The sequence below is a fragment of the Falco cherrug genome, chromosome 3 (assembly GCF_023634085.1).
Source record: "Falco cherrug isolate bFalChe1 chromosome 3, bFalChe1.pri, whole genome shotgun sequence".
NCBI classification, from domain to species: domain Eukaryota; kingdom Metazoa; phylum Chordata; class Aves; order Falconiformes; family Falconidae; genus Falco; species Falco cherrug.
In genome coordinates this window covers 76881470-76900906 of record NC_073699.1, presented here as the reverse complement: position 1 = coordinate 76900906, position 19437 = coordinate 76881470, and the positions used below count along the sequence as shown (strand labels likewise).

Genomic DNA, 19437 nt, shown 5'->3' with positions numbered 1-19437 from the left:
TTTATGAAGGTTACACAGAAACTTGACTTCACAGCATTTTCTGCTATTTGTCAATTGATTGACAGTTACTAATTCTGTGTTAGGAGTTTGGAGTTTTAACTCCTACCACCCCCAACCCCACCCCCACTCCCAAATTCAGTCAACTCTGTGTCTTTTTAATTTCCTAACTTTGTGGAAACAAAAGCCAGCATTAAGACTATGTGTTCATAACTATGCTTTCATTGCAAGATCAGGTCTAAGGCATATATAATTCAGTGCAAAGTCATCACACACTACAGAGAGAAGACAAAACCCCTTCATTCTCCCCTATGGACCCTACAGGTACATGTGCAAAACCCAGCAAGACTGAAATAAAGATGGACACAATGTACAAGATACTTGCGTAGTTAATATTTGCTCTATGGTTTTAAAAAAATAATCAAATATTACAGAGATTACTATTTTTATAGTTTTGAGTAGTCTCTCAGCAGCCAACAATTTCAAACGAATTATTAAAACCCAAGTAAGAATTCGTGAATGATATTACTGAAGCCATTTAAGTTTTCCAGAACAAGAGCAGCATTTGTTGTCACAATACAACCATCATCATTTACACACAGACAGACTAATTTAAGTCAAGGCTATACCATGTATCTTGAGACTGGAGTTATATAAGGAATAAATTTACAGTGTTTGGGTAAATACATATTCAACATGAAGAAACATAAATAGCAACAGGAATACAGCAATAACTTTGAACACAAATAAATTGTAAGTTTAATCAAATACTTCCACGAAAAAAAACCAGATGTCACAAAGAAATACTCTAAATATTTTCCTACTATTTATTTTCTTGGGGTTTTCCTCCTTGCCTTTTTCACTTCCTGACAAACTAGTAATTGCAAGTCATGCCAACTACAAGGGATGACTTTGAGACCAGGGCACAACAAAACTTTAGGGGGGAAAAAAAGAAAGGAAAAAAAGAAAAAAAAATGTTTTAACAGAAAGGTACACACACATAACAAAAGGGAGGCTTTTGTTAACTACCCAGCAGGCACAGATTCTTTAGTGCCCACAACTCCTCACATGGGAAAGAGCCACTAGGTTTTCTCACTGCTCAGTACTCTCTCAAATAGCAGCAGGAAGCCTGCACTTGCACAAAATTTTTCCACGTGCATTTTTCCAAAAAGCTTCCTGAGCAGCATGTGCATGTGCAGTATCATTTTACATTTAGAGCCACAGACAGATTGAACGACCTGATGCAGTTTAGCAAGTTAAGAGTGAACCAGAGTTATGGTCTCTTGTCTTCCAATCTGTGCCCAGATAATCAAGCAAGAGGATAATGATCCAAAGTATTACAAAAACTTCAGTGCAAGTGAAATCTGGAATGCAGTACATAAGAATGAGCACAAACTTATTCACCCTTCAACCTAACAAAGCCAAGAAGCTTTCCATGTTGCCAATTATGCTGCATGTTCCAACTAAAACTCTTTTTATCAATAAATAGTAACCAGGTATCTTCTTTACCTATATCTAATAATGTAATCTTGAAGAAAGGACCAAGCCTATAGAAGACAAGTCAGCAATTTAGCATACCCTACATTCACTTTTCAGCTGTCTCCTAGGGAAAAAAAAACATAACCTTCTGGTAACATGAGAGATGCATATTGTACAGCTGTGGCAGTTTCTATAATGAAACGCCAGATATAAATCATAATATCCATAATACAAACTGTAACTCTAAAATATATCTGAATATGTGTGTGTATATATATCTCTAAAAAGAAAATTATCTAATTTTCTCTTTTATACACATATAAACATCTAGCTAATATGCCCCATAATTTTTTTTTCCTTATTTAGGTCTAATCTTCTAAATAACAGAATTTTAAACATTCTCTTAGAATATTTTTCTGAAACACTATTCAAAAATGAATGTCAGGGTAATCAAAAAAACACACACAAAATAAATTAACATCGTACAAATGTGGTTATATTGTCCAGAAAGTCCAATTCTCCCATTTGAAATGAAATGGAGACCAGTGTACCTTAGGGTGAATTATTCATCAATGTACAAATTCATTCTCTCTTTCCATGTAAATCTTCATATGAATTTAGCTGCATTTCCAGAAAGCAAGAAACACAGTAAACCCGCAGAACTCTTGCAAAAGGAATTGCATCTCACTGGATAAGAGCAGTTTTTGCTGAAGGGCAGCAAGTCAACATTTTACCACCATCTGAACACTAGCAACATCTGTGCCCTTGTAAGCTTCACACCTTGAATTAGCAGCAACATATTTGATGGGTTCAGTAGTAATTTTTCTTCCAGTATTGGATTAGACTACTTTGCATATACAGTAAGTCAAAAAGCCTAGTAGTTGCGTGCAACATTTATCCACATTTACATCTGAGAACTCATAAATACACATGGAAACAAAGGTGACAGAATTAAAACTCATTTTAAGTTAAAAACTTTTTCAGTCCACATACGGAAACAGCAGTGAAAAACAAGTATAAAGGAGATAGACAGCAGAAACAGAAGAAAAGGAGTACAATAACTAAAACCGTTAAGAAGTAGGTCACTGTTAAAAGGGCAAGTTGCAAAGAAAGTAGATCAACAGAAGATGTAGACTGTACCATCTGCATAAATGCTTAAATGCAGCATTATTTTGCATGTCACATACAGTCGATGTGATTTCTAAGAAGCGTATTACAACAGCTGGCATAGCTGCTAATAGATTTATGGTAACTGAATACTTGATTTCTCCAGCTTTTAATGTACAGTAGCTATGCATTAGCCTTTAAAGCTCTTCATCGGTCTTTTAGAAGTCAAGGTTTCATTTCCACGAATATTTAGTGTCCCAATAAGAAAGTTACAAATATTCACCTTCAATAAACTTCCATACCAAGATACCAAATACCTTCTTAAGCTGAATCATTTCAATACTATGAGTCTTCTTTTTGCTATTTCAAAGGACACAAGGATGTTTGTAACTTCCAGACTGAAGGGTGTTTTAAGGCAGTAAAAGATGTATTAAGGTTTCCATGATTGTTTATGGCTGTCTATGTGAATAAAGCATATTACACACAATTGCTCTCATATTTATCTACATGATTTCATCATACTGTACATGATTTAGCAATCTTCTTGGGAAATTTAAAGTGCCACAGTTCAAATGTGCTCATCTGCCTTTTCATGGGCTTCTAGTCCATTCTAGTTGCTTTCAGAAACAAGCCCTTGTTTTATTTAAAGAGCAGTCTTTTTAGGGGGGGGGAAAGAATTCATCCTTCACTGCTGTGCTAACTGGATTCCAGTGGTCGAACCAATCCTTCTTTGTAAACACGAAGAATAGCTTCACAAACAAATTTGTACTGACTCTGTGTAAGAAAGAAAAAACGAACAACATTTATGGATGATTATTTAAACTCCTGATTATACGGTAGTATTCAACAGGACTAACAGTCTCACTACTTTCTATTCAATGACACGAAAGGAGATGCAGAGGTGGAAGGAGAAAATCCAGCTCTGCTGGCTATGTTCACAGTAAACAAAGGTAACATTTACTCTTCTTTGAAGGACAAGCATTAAAAAATCTCACACCAAGGAAAACACATCCCCAAATTTAAAAGAACACATGCTTAAATTCCAGGGAATAGGATTTATTTTAAAAGCTATGCAAATTTACATGATTCTTCTGACTAAGTTTAAATAACAGACTAAGACTAGTTATGTTCTTTATACACGCTATCTGTTTTTTTGTAGTTATCTCATTATTACAAGTTACATTATTATCTGATTATAACATAAATGACTAGTCTGTTATTTATGTTCTTTATACACGCTATCTGTTTTTTTGTAGTTATCTCATTATTACAAGTATTCTAACCTTGCCAATCCTACAGTTACACATTATTGGGCACACTTACGTGACCCAAGATACATTTGAAGTTACCATATAGGATATATAGGTCCAACTGCCTTGATAAAACCTTTTTTTTTTTTCTCCAAACCACCTACACTATAACAGAAGATGGAGTCACTTTATTTCCAATTTCTGATGAAACCACACATCTCCTTTTGTAACAAAGTGGGATCAAAACCATTGGAATGAGTATTTTTGAAGAGTAGCAGCCACATGAATTCTTCTGTCACCCAACGCTTTGAGCTCATTTGGTGCTTATGAAGTCTTCACAAATTAGATTAGTATTTCTTGCCTGAGTTACACTATTGCAAAGACTATTTCTTCCATGATCTTGTGATGTACCTATTTATTAAAAGCAATTAGCTTGTGAGGTTCTTTCTGAAAAGTGATACAAGGAGACATTAGCAATAGGGCTAATGCAGAACTAAAAATCCACATAGCCTGAATAAATTTTTATGACTAACACAGTCCTGAGAATGCTAGATGATGGAAATTTAAAAGAACTCAGAAAGATCAAAGCATACCTCTCCTCCCGAAGTATTTTCCACCATTGTGAAAACCCCAAAATGAACACCTTTATCCCAAGCTCCATGTCCTATATTCACAGGAGCGCAGATTCACATTTTCTAGATCCCTTTTTACATCTTTGAAATGTTCCCTCAGCTGCCCTTGCATGTCAGCTCCCATCAACTCTTCAGGAGCATCTGGAAACATTCCTCCAATATCCCCCAAAGGACAGGGCTAAAAGATAAGGCTAGTACTGTAAAGGACCTTATGTTACACTTAAATACTAGCAGTTAGAAATGTTATTCTTGTCCATAACCTGCAATACTTAAGGAAAACTGGGGGATGGAAATTATTTTTCTGCATCTTGATTTTCCTGCCTTTTTTTTTTTTTTAAAACTTTTCAGTCAATTACTCCCACCTTCAGTATCATTCTGTTCTTTTGTCTTTATTTCTTAATTACCTTGACTTTCTCTTCATTGTTATTGTCATTTGCAGATTTCTACTGCCTGAACAACCCAAGTGTGATATTTAGCTCCCTGTTCAATGCCTTGTTAACTTGTGTGATCATGTTACTGAACAAATAAGAATAAGCACTTCAGCGCTGCTTCCTGACTCAGAGACTCTGACTACTTGTTTTCTCTGCTCTTATCTGTTGCATATATTCTTACTGCTCACTCAGCTGATGGCTAGTTCCATTATGTATGTCCTAAAGCATTGCTTTCTGTATTGATTAGTACCTCTAATTTCTCTTTAGTAGAACCTAATGGTTAGTTGTTTGTTTTTTGTTTTTTGTTTTTAATGAAAGGCCACAGAGTTACACAAATTTTATTGTAGCTTTATTATTTTTGTTGAAGCTTTTGTTTTGCTGTTCCTGATGACCAAATTACAGGTCTTTGAGAAACTACAGCTTTCACATGATTAACAGCAGCCACAAAACTGACCAGTTAATAGCTCTCACGAGTCCGTTCTTTCTTACTGAGTATATCCTGTCTGATATTAACTCGCAAGATGCATCTGGCTATATGTATCATCTTACAATTGCAGCACACACACAATTCCCACAGGGCAGTGGAGCATGCTTCAGGCAAGGCTATTACAACTGAACAATCCCTAATGGCTTCTCCCAGAAGCCCTAAGCTGAATATCAAATATGAGCAGTGGGGCTAGCTGGAATGCAGGCATGGGAATGCAATAGAGAACTCAGGATAGATCAAAATGTTAACATGCAGCTCTTTGGTATTCTGTTTTCTCACAGTGGAGTGCTTGCTTTTGTGTCCCATTTACAGCACAGTATGCCAATTCTGCTCATTGGCTTTTCACAACAGTATCTGCATACTTCAGAAATAACAAGTGAATTTGGTTTCACAGTATTGCTGCTACAGATCATCCCTCTCCTGATTCTGCTGACAGTGAACTGTGGAATACAGCAAGCAAGGTAAAGAATCCTATTTTAGATACTCAGTTTTCCACACGTGGGATCTGATCGTTAAGTGTATTTATTGCTATTCCCCATATTCTTCAGTTACACCAAACTGTGGAGTGCAAGGACAATTACAACCAATTACTGTTTTAACAGGAGGGACTTGGCCTTCTGGCAAGCTGAAGTTTACTTAAGATTCTCACGTATGACTCAAAAAGACTGCCACCTCTAGAAAGTTTAAGCCTGAATTGTCTCAGTTCATTTTAGAAACTGAGGAGCGTAGATGCGTACAACTCTGGAAGTCAACATTCAACTGCCTTAAACTTGAGGCTAGTGTTTCTCATCCCATGACATCCTTCATCATAAGCTCAGCTTCCATTTCTGCAAGGAACGGGCAGGGGACTGTTCAGATAACTCCCTTCTCAACCCTGCAGCCCCAACGCACTTCCAGACAGCACGCTTACACTGCAATAAAGAAGAGTGCCAGCAGCCTGTATGAACAATCTCTGCTCACAGAGCACTCTAATACTACACACAAGCAACCATAACTCCTGGCGCTTTCATATGCTTTGATAACACAGGACTTCTCCCCCAGTCTAGTCAGTTATAATGCTAGCTCCTGCAGTCATTAGCCTGTTAATGGATAGTATTTGTCTTTGCAAGTTACTTTCTTCCTTCTCTTGATCAAGTGAAAACCAAGGCATTTTCTTCTGAAACAAGACACAGAAATGCCCAATTTAACTGCTGACTTTGTGGGTCTCTTTACTTCCATTTGCCTCAGGGCATTTTGCTCTCTGAGATAACCCACAGTTAGTATTCTGTCATCCAGCCTCTAATCAAGAAAGTAGAGCCTCCCATCCTTCATCCTTGGTCTCTAATGTCAGTATGTTAATTTCCAAAGCTGATGCAACATTGACCTCATGATCTCAAATTATCTTTGACCCACTTTCATCTTAAAATCACTGATTTTAATATTTCAGTTATTGATACTACCCAACTTTTCCTGAATTTCATTCTTGCCCTTCATTTTTCCAAAGTGGAGCTGTGGCACAATTTAAAAACATACAGATTTTGTTCCTTTTGAATTTCTTTTCCTGAAGTGGCCTCTTGACGAGCCACTTCCTCTCTTCAAATCATTCCGCAGAACCTCTAATTTTACCTTCAGTTTAATAACTTTCCTATATGGCTCTGTACTAGAATGAAAAGCAAAAAGTTATTCTAGTTTCTTGCAGAGAATTTAGACAAAGGACCATGAACAGATGATTTGTGTGTAAGTCTGACTTCGTGCATTCTAACCACCTGCAGTATATGGAAATCAATTATCTTTCAATGGCAATGTAAGAAGTATTTACAAAAAAGTTAAATACAAACCTCAGAAGCAAAGCATCCTTTGGCACCATGCTATGTTACGCTAAATGTAGGAAGCATGAAATATACTGGCAGCTGAAGACTCATACAACTAGGTAATTAAAAAATTATATATATATAATTTTATATATATACATATATATATGTATATATACAGAAAATGAGGCTTCCTCTCCATCACTTACTGATGTTTGCACCATCATAGCTCGCTGGTCTCGCATTTTTCGTACAATATCCAGCGGATAGACAGGTTGGTTTCTTTCAATTAAGCACATGGCTGTTTCCATAGTGACCAATACACCAGTGCGACCGATTCCAGCGCTGGGAAGTGTAACAGAAAAACAGTCTATAAAATTAGGTTTTTGCAATGCACCAGATTCATATCCTAGTCTTAATACTAGGATGCTAAATAGCCTCAGAAATTATAGGAAGACTAATAAAATTAGGACAGAGCATGAAGCTTAGCTTTAAAGTAACTTCAGTAATATTTCCTTCCAATTATTGAAAATAATTTTTTAATAAATAAAACTAAAACATCATTTAAAGTAAATGGATTTTTAACAATTACACATGCTTACAAATCTCAATATATTGGTTTGGTATTTTTGACTAAAAAAGGTATGAACTAATTGACTGCTTTTTGATAGGCACTTGAACAGCAGAAAAAATCCACTTCGCAGTACCATTCATAATGACGTTACAACAGTGGTAGAAAATAAAAATGGGGAACAAATTCCATTACAAATTATCAGCTTTGTGATAATTATGTGACTAAGCTATTTCACCAAAAGGTTGCAGGAAAAAGTGAGAGAAAAGAAACTCATCCTTTAGATACAACAACTCCAATGCTTCTGTCTTCAACAACTACTGCTGGTCTTGCACAGTTAAACATTTTCATCTAGTTCAAGAAATCTCCTGTCTTGCAGACAAACTTTTCAAAGCAAACACTTATTCTAAGGCTGAAGCAAATCTAGGATCAGAATTCTAGAATACAAGTACCTGCAGTGTACAAGAACCGGCTCATTTTCTACTCTCTTGGGCCTCATACAGGTCACAAACTCCAAGAAGTCCATTGAGTCATCAGGAACACCATGATCAGGCCAAGCAACATACTGGAGATGGGTGACAGTGTGTTGTTGTTCTGTCTAAAATACAGTAAGGTTTTCAAAAAGTGTTCAGCGTTATGACTCCTGCATTGATATTTACTATATACAAGTCACACTTTTCCCTGTAAATGTATTCTGTGGATATTAAGATACGTATGATGCAAAAAATGTTTGCCATTTTAAAATTCAGAGGTAAGTATGAACACAAAATTTTTAGAAAGCATGCAAAAGGTGTAACATTTTCTAAGTAAATAAGATATCATGTTTAACTTCTGTGATCTAAACAGATTTTAATCTTCTGAATTTATTTACTGTTGACCTCTAATACCTTGAAATCAATGATTCCCTTGAGGTAAAATGCTTAAGACTTCCGTATAATAGTACTATAGTTAAGAACATGCTAGAAGAAACAGCTGAAAACAGCAGAACTATTGAGAACAGTAACACAATAACAGGATCTTGGGCCTACACAATCTACTCCAAATAGTCTGTGTTTACTTACAGATTCAGTTACAATATAAAATTGCCTGCAACATTTGTGACATCTCATTTCTTTTAGAAAACAATATATACTGTTCATACATACATGTTCATTGTACATATATGAATGATTTTCTGTATGACCGATAGAAGGATACTTTTCACTAACCACACTGCTTCCATACAGAAAAGATTCTGTTGTATGAAGAGTTCTTTTTCCATTTGATTATACCTAAAAATCCTGGTTTTACAGAAGTTCTTTCAGTTTAGCTTTTTGACGACTTTGATTGTGAAATCACTCAACCATCTTTGCATTCAGATTGAGCTCAACTGTTATGTTACAGATGCAACCAATGGTTAGGGTGGAAAGGAAAAAAACTAAGACGCTCCTGGGCTCTACTGTACCATACAATGAGGATCTCACTCTTTACAAACAGACAAGTCTTCATTTTCTTTATTTCTTCGACACATTTAGCAACAGTTAAACTGTTTCCTGCATTTTATCATTGTCCATTACTAGAATTAACGTTTGACACCCTACTGAAAGAAAACTCTCCTTTATCACTGTTATAGTCTATAAAAGCTGGCCTCTCTCTAGTGGTCCATGCAAGAATGTTTTCATGGTGCTAGCGAATTTAGGAGGGTTTTTTTCCCTCTTCTCTGAAGTGCACAACTACTGAAATATAAGACCTGTTATAAATGCCTTCAACTGCTTGCTTTCCTCTTCCACTTGAGGATGTGGTTCCACTTCCAGGACCAGGTTAGTGAGCTACAGAACACAGCATAACTACTGCCTACGTACCAAGTAGAGCCCTAGGACATGCATTTATTTCAATCAAAGTAATTTCAGAAATTTACAATTACCTGCAGGGACATGAAGGAAAACAACATAGCTCATACTTATCTTCCTAAAGGCGGCGCCTGAGCAATCACAATTAAAAGGTCTAGCATAAGGCCCAAGTGGACAATGCAACCTAACATCAATGACCAAGCTTGCTGCAATACAAATTACATTGGGATGTATCATAAAAAAGACCCCACAATGACTGGGATCTCTGCAAGAAAAAGCATTGCCTTTTTCTACTCGGCTTTGCTGCCATTGTGCAGTTGAGCTTGATCAAATGATTACACTTAAAGTTTTTCTGAAATGCCACAGATTGAAAAAATATAAAAACGTGACAAGAAAATGTCATTAAGAAGTCCTCTTTTGCAAATCTGCACATGCTTAATCAGAACCTCTTCAAAAGGGAAATGAGATAATGCAGCAATTACATGTAAGAGTTTGAGCTGATTCTCTTAAATCAGAGATGTTTTGAATTACAGCATTCAGATGAAACAAAGACTTGATTCATTCTAAAATTATCCAAGAGTGAGTATCCAGTCACCTTCCATGTGCATCAAGAACTTCAAGCCATGCATCATGGATAAGTGCTAGTGGCATACCCGAGAACCACCCACAATGATCTTTAGCATCAAAAGCTATTTTACAGGGTCAGAAAAACAGAAAGGGTTAACTTAGTTTTCACTTATCAGTAATTCAGGATCATATATAGTGAGTTGTATTTATTTTAAATAGTTCATAGACATTAAGTATAACAAGTATGTTATATAACTTATTCTGAGTAAGAATACACTGTAAGAGCACGCACTTAGTCCTTCGTCCTCTCTTGGTGTGATCATCTTAATTTTCTGTTTTGTGCCCTGTTCATCCCTAGAGACCAGCACAGTTGTTTGTTAATTATTCCAGGTACGTCTCAAGCTTCAGTACAGTTTTCTAGTTATTTGTGTTAAGATGTAAACAGTTTTGATTCTTTTGGTTGAGCTCTTCTGAGATGGGTTAAATTGTTAAAACTTGACCATTACATCACTTGCTTTTTAAAATACACCAGAATTTTAAAATACTTCATTTCTTTATTAGTGCGTTAACCTATTGTAAACTGTAGTTATATTCATAGGTCACAACTAGTTTTTCCAATTCTAATATTTTTAAGTCTCATGCAGAAGATATCAAATCAGTACTCAGATGAAGTCCCACTGTTTTTAGTGGGTTTTTTTGGCTTTGCTTATTTTTTTTTTAAATATAAAATCTTCAAGTCTTTACACTCATAATGACAGTCAGCTTTCAAATTCAGAAAATGTCAGCCAAATATCACCACACATGAAAATAACACAGTAAAAGACCATCTAACATTAAAAAAGTGCTAGAATTATAGTTACTGGTCCCATAGTTAGCCCCACTGTACATGTCCTATTAACAATACTTATTTTTAAACACACCGTTTCTTCCAGACCTTGCTTTGTACAAATGTGGTAATGGATGATAAAAGGTAGCTTCTCATTATACTCAAGTTGCTGTTCATACCATTATTCTCTGCAAGTCAGCTTAAATCCTTTCTACAGATTTTTTTCTTTTGCACTAAGGTTTTCAGTGACAGTCATTACTGTAGCATCCTAATGACTGAAAAAAATGGAGAATTTACCTTTATAAAATCTGGCTTTATTAGCCCTGTTTCATAAGCCTAAAGTTACAGAAAGTGAGACAGCAAGAATTGCTCCTGGCCCGGTTGCTGTTTTTGCCTAATCTGATACTACAGACCTTGCTGTTCCAACAGTATTAAATATTTTTTGCACTCAGCGTGGACTGATTCCAATTGAATTTATGTATTTGGTATTTCCACAAATCAGCTTAAAAATGGTGCATTCAAAAAAATGGTTTCAAACAATTTACGAACTCCAGTGACACTTTTGGATTACATAATTTGCCCAGTTGATCATCAACCATTTGGCCAACATTTAGCTGCTTCACAGCACTGACCCACATTTACATGGCAAGCAGCTACAAAGGTCTACGACATCATATCTGTCCCAAGGAATTTGTTACTATCCTTCCAATAACCGTTATTGTTGCTGCAGCAAAGGTATCAGCCAAAAAAAAAATAATTAAAAAAAAGATGGACTTACTCCTCCTGTGAAATTTCAAGACATTTTACTGCAAAAGCAACTTCATTGTGCTTAAGCTAACATCCTAGACTTTGCTCGGAAACACTGGATAAAGACACTTGATCTTTTCTAATTAGCCTGACATTGGGATTGCAACTCCTCACAAAGCAACTCCTGACAAAGTAAAGGGCTGTCAGAGGTAATGCTTCAAATTGCTGCTGTAACACTTGCAAAAAAATCTCATTAAGGGTTTCAGCCACAAAAAATAGCCATTCTTCATCCTTCTGTAGTTTGCAGCCTTGCTTATTATAATTAAATCACAAGGCAAGTTTCCTTGTTTCATTCTCCTAAAATGACTCTCCCCGACTAATAAAAGAATTGAGCTCCTCAGAAAAAAACACCCCACACAGCTTGGAATAATAATAGTCATATAGAAAGAAGGAAATTTAGGCTCGAAATGTCAATCTTAACTTTGACTTTTCTTAAAATCCAAGCAATTGATTTTGTATTTCACCTTTTCATTTAATTTCCTTTTTGGTCTAGGTTATAATATAATCTTCAATTTAAAAAAAAAAAAAAAAGAAAAGAAATCTCCTCATGTAGAACTACTTTAACCTTGACATGGTCATTATCTTCTAAGCAGGAAAAGGTATGCTCTTTGCTAGTGAGGTACACAAATATACCTTGAAAGCAGAGACTCGGTGGATCAGGGGTAAAGACTAGTTTCTAAAGAGCAGATGCTTTGGCAGTGGCATTTGCCATTTCTTTGGACCACTGTTCCCACCTCATTATGCTTCTGTACACCCCTGCCACAACACTTCGTCCTGGCTTCAGCTGGAATAAAGTTAATTTTCTTCTCAGTAGCTGGTACAATGTTGTATTTCGGATTTAATATGAGAATAATGTTAATAACACACTGATGTTTTCAGTTGTTGCTAAGTAATGTTTATACAAGGTCAAGGACTTCACAGTTTCTTAGGGCCTGCCAGCAAGAAGCCTGGAGGGCCACAAGCCATCAGGAAGGGACACTGTGAGGACAGCTGACCTGAACTATCCAAAGGGGTGTTCCATACTACAGAATGCTCAGTATATAAACTGGGGGGAATTAGCCAGTGCTTGCTAGTTGCTGCTCAGGAACCGGCTGGGCATTGGTCAGGGGGTGGTGAGAAATTGTGTTGTGCATCACTTGGTGTTTTCTTCCTCCTTTTGGGTTTTATTCCTCTCTTTCTCCCTTTCATTACAATGACTATTATTATTATTATATTTTATTTCAATTATTAAATTGTTCTTATCTCAACCCACAAGTTCCACCTTTTTCCTGATTCTTCTTGCCATCTCACTGAGGCGAAGGGGGCTGAGCAAGTAGCTGTGTGGTACTTAGTTGCTGGCTGAGGGTAAACCATGACACACTTTTAATCTACTTTTGTTCTTCAGCTCTTTACTATTCATAACCAACTAGTTTTCTTCTACCACAAGTATTTGACAGAACAGAACACATTCAAAGTGCAGGTACTTTTCAGAGAAGCCTTTAAAATACCTCTGCAGTACAAGTTTGTTCAAAACATTTATGACTTAAGTCAAATTTATATAGATATCTTTGGAAAGAGAAAGTAACGAGGTCTTGTTTATTATGCTGAAGCAAAAGTTTCAGTGAACCAATCTAAAAATCTTTAGCATGAACAAACTCAACATTCCCCACTCCTCCAAACTGTTGTGTGACATGCATCTGGCAAGGAAGACAAATGGTGTGGAAAGCCTCAGCCCAAACAATTAGGATGTGTAAAAAATGACAAGAGATTCTGTTTTTAGCTGGTTATAGCAGAAAGTGCCGATAGTATACTCATTTACATTGCTGCCTTTGTTTCCCTTCAGCAAACAGCAATATCCTTCCTCAGCAAAATTAATTTATGCTTAAGCTTCAGTTTGTGGAATGGCTGCATCAATTTTTTTTTTTCTTCAAACCATCCCCTCCATCACTGTGATGTCCATGCAAAGTGATAGTTTTTAAATTAAAAATAAGCTAACCTCCTGAAACCCCTCTATTTGCATTGTCCTTGTCTGCACAATCAGCCTAAACAGTCCAAATTATAACACAAGTTATTGTCTTAATTACCTTGACCTGGGTTGTTTATAAGGTGTAAGCACTCTCTCAAGGTGCTCACTCCTTATTCATTATAGCAGTGGTATAATTAAGTGGTCTTTAATGGACGAAATTCAATCAAGTTTTAAACTTTTTTTTTTTTAATGATTTAGTTTAGTTAATAAAACTAATCAGGTAGGACAATGACAGGGTACTGTGGAAACAACTAACAAGGTGTTAGTTAACAACTAATATAAGATATAACAACTAATATAAGATGTGGCAGAATGAAGAACTGTAATTTTGCATGTTGCTCTGTTGTGTTTTTTTCAAAGTTATGCGAGTAAGATGCTTCAGCAAGTATCATCTCCACAGCCTTGCTAAGTTCCATGGCTGGGTTCTAGTCACACTTAACTGAAATAAAGAAAAATGTTTTTTTAAACAAGGGGAAGGTGCAAAAACATTTTTTTCAAAATGTAAATGGATGAAATTGGTGAGATTTAATGGGCAATGTTACGTTACAAGACAATTATCTTAAAGGAACTGAATGAAAGTTTGCTTCATGCTTCCCATGCTATTTTTGCAGTGACTAAAAAGAAATTATCTTGTTTTACAAAACAGTGCACTGTGTGTTTAATTTTGCACTCCTGCTACACAATTTCTTTCCTTTGGTCTGTTTGTTGCGGTCCCCAAAGTGTTTTGAAACTGTAAAAATAAAATAAAATAAATAAAACCCGCCAAAACCAAACAACTGACCTAACACCCCCACCCCCCCCCCAAACCTAGTGCTTTATTTGCTTTTCTTTAATTTTGATAGAGGATAACATTCAACCTTGGTTTTAAATAGAAAAGGCACAAAATTAAGCCTTATTTTGTTTCATGAGGCTTAGAAAGATTACATATATTTCACACATTTGCAGATATTTACAAGAAGGGCAGGAAGGAGGATCTGGGGAGGTACAGGCCTGTCAGCCTGGCCTCAGTGCCAGAAAAGGCCATGGAGAAGATCCTCCCGAGCTCTATCACAACAGCACATGGAGGACAACCAGGGGATCAGGCCCAGCCAGCATGGGGTTATGAAAGGCAGGTCCTGCTTGACGAACCTGATCTCCTTCTATGACAAGGTGACCTGGCTAGTGGATGAGGGAAAGGCTGTGGGTGTTGCCTACCTGGACCTTAGTAAAGCCTTTAACACCATTTCATATACCATTCTCCTGAAGAAACTGGCTGCTCATGATTTGGATGGATATACTCTATGCTGGGTTAAAAACTGGCTGGAAAGCCAAGCCCAAAGTGTGGTGGTGAATGGAGCTACATCCAGCTGGTGGCCAGTCACAAGTGCTGTTCCCCAGGTTTCAGTATTGAGGCCAGTCCTGATTAATGTCTTTATCGACAATCTGGATGAGGGGATTGAGTGAACCTTTGGTAAGTTTGCAGATGACACCAAGCTGAGCAGGAGAGTTGATCTGCTGGAGGGCAGGAAGGCTCTGCAGAGGGATCTGGACAGGCTGGACTGATGGGCCAAGGCCAATTGTATGAGGTTCCACCAGGAGAAGTGCTGGGTCTTGCACCTGGGTCACAACAACCCCATGCAAGACTACAGGCCTGGGGAAGAGCGGCTGCAAAGCTGCCTGGTGGGAAAGGACCTGGGGGTGCTGGCTGATGGCTGGCTGAACATGGGCCAGCAGTGTGCCCAGGGGGCCAAGGCAGCCAACAGCACCCTGGCTTGTATCAGAAACAGTGTGGCCAGCAGGACCAGGGAAGTGATTGCTCCCTGTACTCAGCACTGGTGAGGCTGCATGTTAAATCCTGTGTTCAGTTTTGGGCCCCTCACTTCAGGAGGGATGTAGAGGTGCTGGAGCGTGTCCAGAGGGTGGCAATGGAGCTGGTGAAGGGTCTGGAGCACAAGCCTTACAAGGAGCAGCTGAAGGAACTGGGGTTGTTTAATGTAGAGAAGATGAGGCTCGGGGGGGACCTAATCACTCTCTACAACTACCTGAAAGGAGGCTGTAGACAAGGTGGGGAAAGGTCTCTTCTCCCAGATAACAAGTAGCAGAAGAAGAGGAAATGGCCTCAAGTTGTGCCAGGGAAAGTTTAGATTGGATATTATGAAAAAATTTCTTCACTGGGAGGTGGGTCAAGCATGGGAACAGGCTGCCCAGGGAGGTGGTGGAGACACCATCCCTGGAAATGTTTAAAAAAAACACATAGATGCAATGGTTTAATGGTGGACTTGGCAGTCCTTGGTTAACAGTTGGACTTTACCTTAAAGGTCTTTTCCAACCTAAATGATTCTATGATTTGCTGATCTTCAATTATAGGTAAAGAAACACCAAATTAAACTGCGTTAGCAAAATCCTAAGTAGTTTCTTGTTCCTCAGGTCTTCTGAATGTGAACAAAAGGCCAAGGGCATCATTTCATATCTTTTGAGGTATTTTCCCTAAAGGCAGATTTGAAATCTGTGCAATTTAATTCACAGGAAACTCTTTCACAAAATATGCCTTTCCAACCGAAATCAAGTCTCTTGTGAGTTTGGAAGCTTTATCTATCTTACTATTAAAAGCTATTTGTCTTCAAAAAGACCAGTCCAATGATGTTCACATTAGTTCAGGGAATAATAAAGCCCTGGTTTGAATTCAGATGGCTTTTTAATGTTTTCTTCAAAGCATACAACAGCAGTATCTGTGAGAGGTAGTATATATAAAACTTTGCAAAGTCTGCTCAAACACAAGATGCCTCCACAAGAATACTTTTGGTTAGCTTTAAGAAAACAGATCAAATGACATGTAGAACTAGGAGATACTTCAGTGTTTCAGAGAGTTCTCTCACTATGCTTTAACAAACTACAGGGGTGTTTATTTCCATCTGAAATGCACACAGAGCTATCAGTTAGTGGGGTCGTATTTTTACCGTATTGACAATGTTGAGTGGTTTTGAGTGTAGCCACTTTAAGTGTACAAATAAACTTGCTTTTAGTGGAAAAAAACCCGAAAAAACTCAAAGTAAAATACCCCTTCAAAACAACCTTGCCCTCACCGCAAACAAATATCCAGCCTAGGACTAGCTTTAGCATGCTTTTATCTAACTAGATGAAATCTATGCAAGCATATGCCTTTGAATTAGAAATTCTATTCTCAACCGAGCTACCATGAGACAACTTACACAGTTGAGGAACCTTGTAACTTTCGCATCTTTTAACATGTCTACAAAGTCTATTCTCACACAATCTTTATCTGAAAATAAAAATTAACTTGTACTTAAAAAAAAAAATAAAATTGACTGCCCCATTCTCATCAGGATTTTGACATATCACATGCTAGCAAATAGATACCTGAAGTGAAAACACATAATGAATACAATCACTGCTGAATTTACTCAAAATTATATACCAGTCTGATAAATACTAACTGAGAAAAAGAACAAGTATTTGAAAATAGTAAACTAATTTTTACATGAAGCATTAGCTAACCAAAGTTAATTGTCAATCAACTAATTTGAGTGAAGGGAACTAAAAGTTTGTCTACACATGCTCGGCAGTAATGCTTTAATGAGGTTAAATGAGGTTCTTATGTGCTGACATCCAAGTTTATCATTTTCAGATTAATTGGCTGAAAAACATAACCAAAAATCATGCTACTCCCTGACTGGATGGTTTCTCACAGCTAGAAACTGAAACACTGTAAGTCATCTTAACTGAAAGAACTTTCAGTACTGGCATCTCACATGTTTTAACTACAAAGGAAATTTTAATCACGTGAAAAAAAATTTGGATGCACTGTCAAATGATAGTTACAAATTTGTAAGACTAAAGGATTGGTCATGTTGCTGTAAATACATAAATGAAATGTTATATTTTAAAACAGATATTTCCTTTTTCTTACTACTAGCAATTCTAGCAACAGTAAAATCTACTTAACTAAAAGAACTTTAAAACTTGGAACTGTAAATTAGCATTTGATCAGTACACTGAATTTCTTACACATGTATCTTAGAACAAACCCTTCATATTTTTAGAAAGTTCTTGTGGCGATAGAATTTTGGAAAAGAGATGAAAAGAGAAATGTAGAAATAGTACAACTTATAAACAAAAGCCAAACTTCATCCCGTTTATTCAGGTTGTGGGAAGCCTAGATGTGATCTGAACAAGATTCCACAATGCAAGCTGGTATGCAAGAAGTATTCCAGGTATTTAACTTTCTCTTTGCTTTATAACCCTTCTATTAGCATAAAATATAAACAGCTATGGAATATAAGTACCTTACGTAAATTGAAAACTCTTCAATTGAGATTTTAGAAAAGAAAAAAAGTCCTTATCTGACTAAAGACAATGAAAAGGAACTGATGAGATTCTGCATCTTCTCTCAAAACAATATTACACTTCTTCGTTAGCTATTCTAGCTGTATGTGCTGTTAACCAAGTGACCCATATTTCACCCCGAAAGAGCACAGTCACTTAGAAAAAAACTCTCAATGGCAACTGAAACACTTGTGAAGAGTCAGTGACTGCAAAACTGTTTACAGAAAAGCTCTAAATTTCTTTATGAAGCCTATCACAGTACATGTACAGCACAATGTATTAATGTACTATAGAACTTCAGAAAGTACATTTTTGAAGAAGTTTTAAAGAAATAATTGTACTATGTTGATTCATATAATATACACATATTTTTACAAAAACGTGTGTATATACATACACATGTATATTCACACATACAGATGTACATGGTCAGACACAGAGCTTGTATCTTCCTATCAATAATTTATTAATTCAGCTTGTTTGGAGATAATTAAAGATAATGGGCACTTACCTCAACATTTGTAATCACCATTTCTCTAACAACATAAGCAATTGTACAATCTTCAGAGTGGCATCTGACACGAAAGCTGCCATATTCCATTACATCTGGTGGATCAGGCCAATACTGATGACATTTGGTCTGTAAAGAAAATTAAGCACACATCAAGACTGTCTACAAGCACTTTTGTTTTCAGCCTCTCTTCCTATGCTGTGGTTCAGGGAATTCAAGGAGTGGTATAAAATCCGTTCTGGTTTGTTGGTGAGCTGTTTACATCTAAATTGGAAAATAATGTGGCAAAATAGGCTACATTCTCTATAAGCTTTTGTTGTAGTAACTTATAATAAAAACTCAGGTAAACTGGATGCAAGGTGCTTTCTGTCTGGTACTTATCTGCAATTGCTAAAATGACTTCTCAAGGCATAACATAGGAGGAGAAACAGATGAATTTATTCCATGTTAAGATGAAAAGCATAGGGGGCAAAGTTATAACTAACTTCGGCCACCTCACAGCAGGTTATAGCAAAGACAGAGCCACACTTGTCTTGAAAATGAACAATCAAATGACAAGAGGTGACTGAAAAAAAGAGATGCAAAAAGAGAAATTCTCATTAGATGTTGGCAAAAAATATTTTGATGAGGATGATCAAGCACAGAAACAAGATGCCTTATGAGGCTGTTGAATCTTCATCCATGGAAATAATCAAAACTTAAATGACATGACACAGTGCAACCCTCATGAAGTTCAAAGATGCTCCTGCTTTGAGCAGAGAGGAATGGACCAGATATCTCCAGTGGTCCCTTCAAACCTGAATTTGTCTACAACCTTGAAGCAAA

At 36.8% G+C, this 19437-nt stretch overlaps 1 protein-coding gene across 4 annotated transcripts in view; it reads right to left on the bottom strand.

Annotated features, from left to right (window-relative positions):
- Positions 1-368: 368 nt before the first annotated feature.
- Positions 369-19437, bottom strand: part of PTPN3 (protein tyrosine phosphatase non-receptor type 3) — a 132628-nt gene continuing 113559 nt past the window's right edge. For all 4 annotated transcript variants that reach the window (XM_055705144.1, XM_055705145.1, XM_027812005.2 and 1 more), the window contains 4 exons: positions 18613-18741; positions 8197-8342; positions 7383-7518; positions 369-3357 (listed from right to left, as the gene is read on the bottom strand). In XM_055705144.1, the coding sequence (XP_055561119.1) occupies positions 3280-3357; positions 7383-7518; positions 8197-8342; positions 18613-18741 (489 nt within the window). In that variant the 3' untranslated portion in view covers positions 369-3279. The remainder of the gene's footprint in view (positions 3358-7382; positions 7519-8196; positions 8343-18612; positions 18742-19437) is intronic.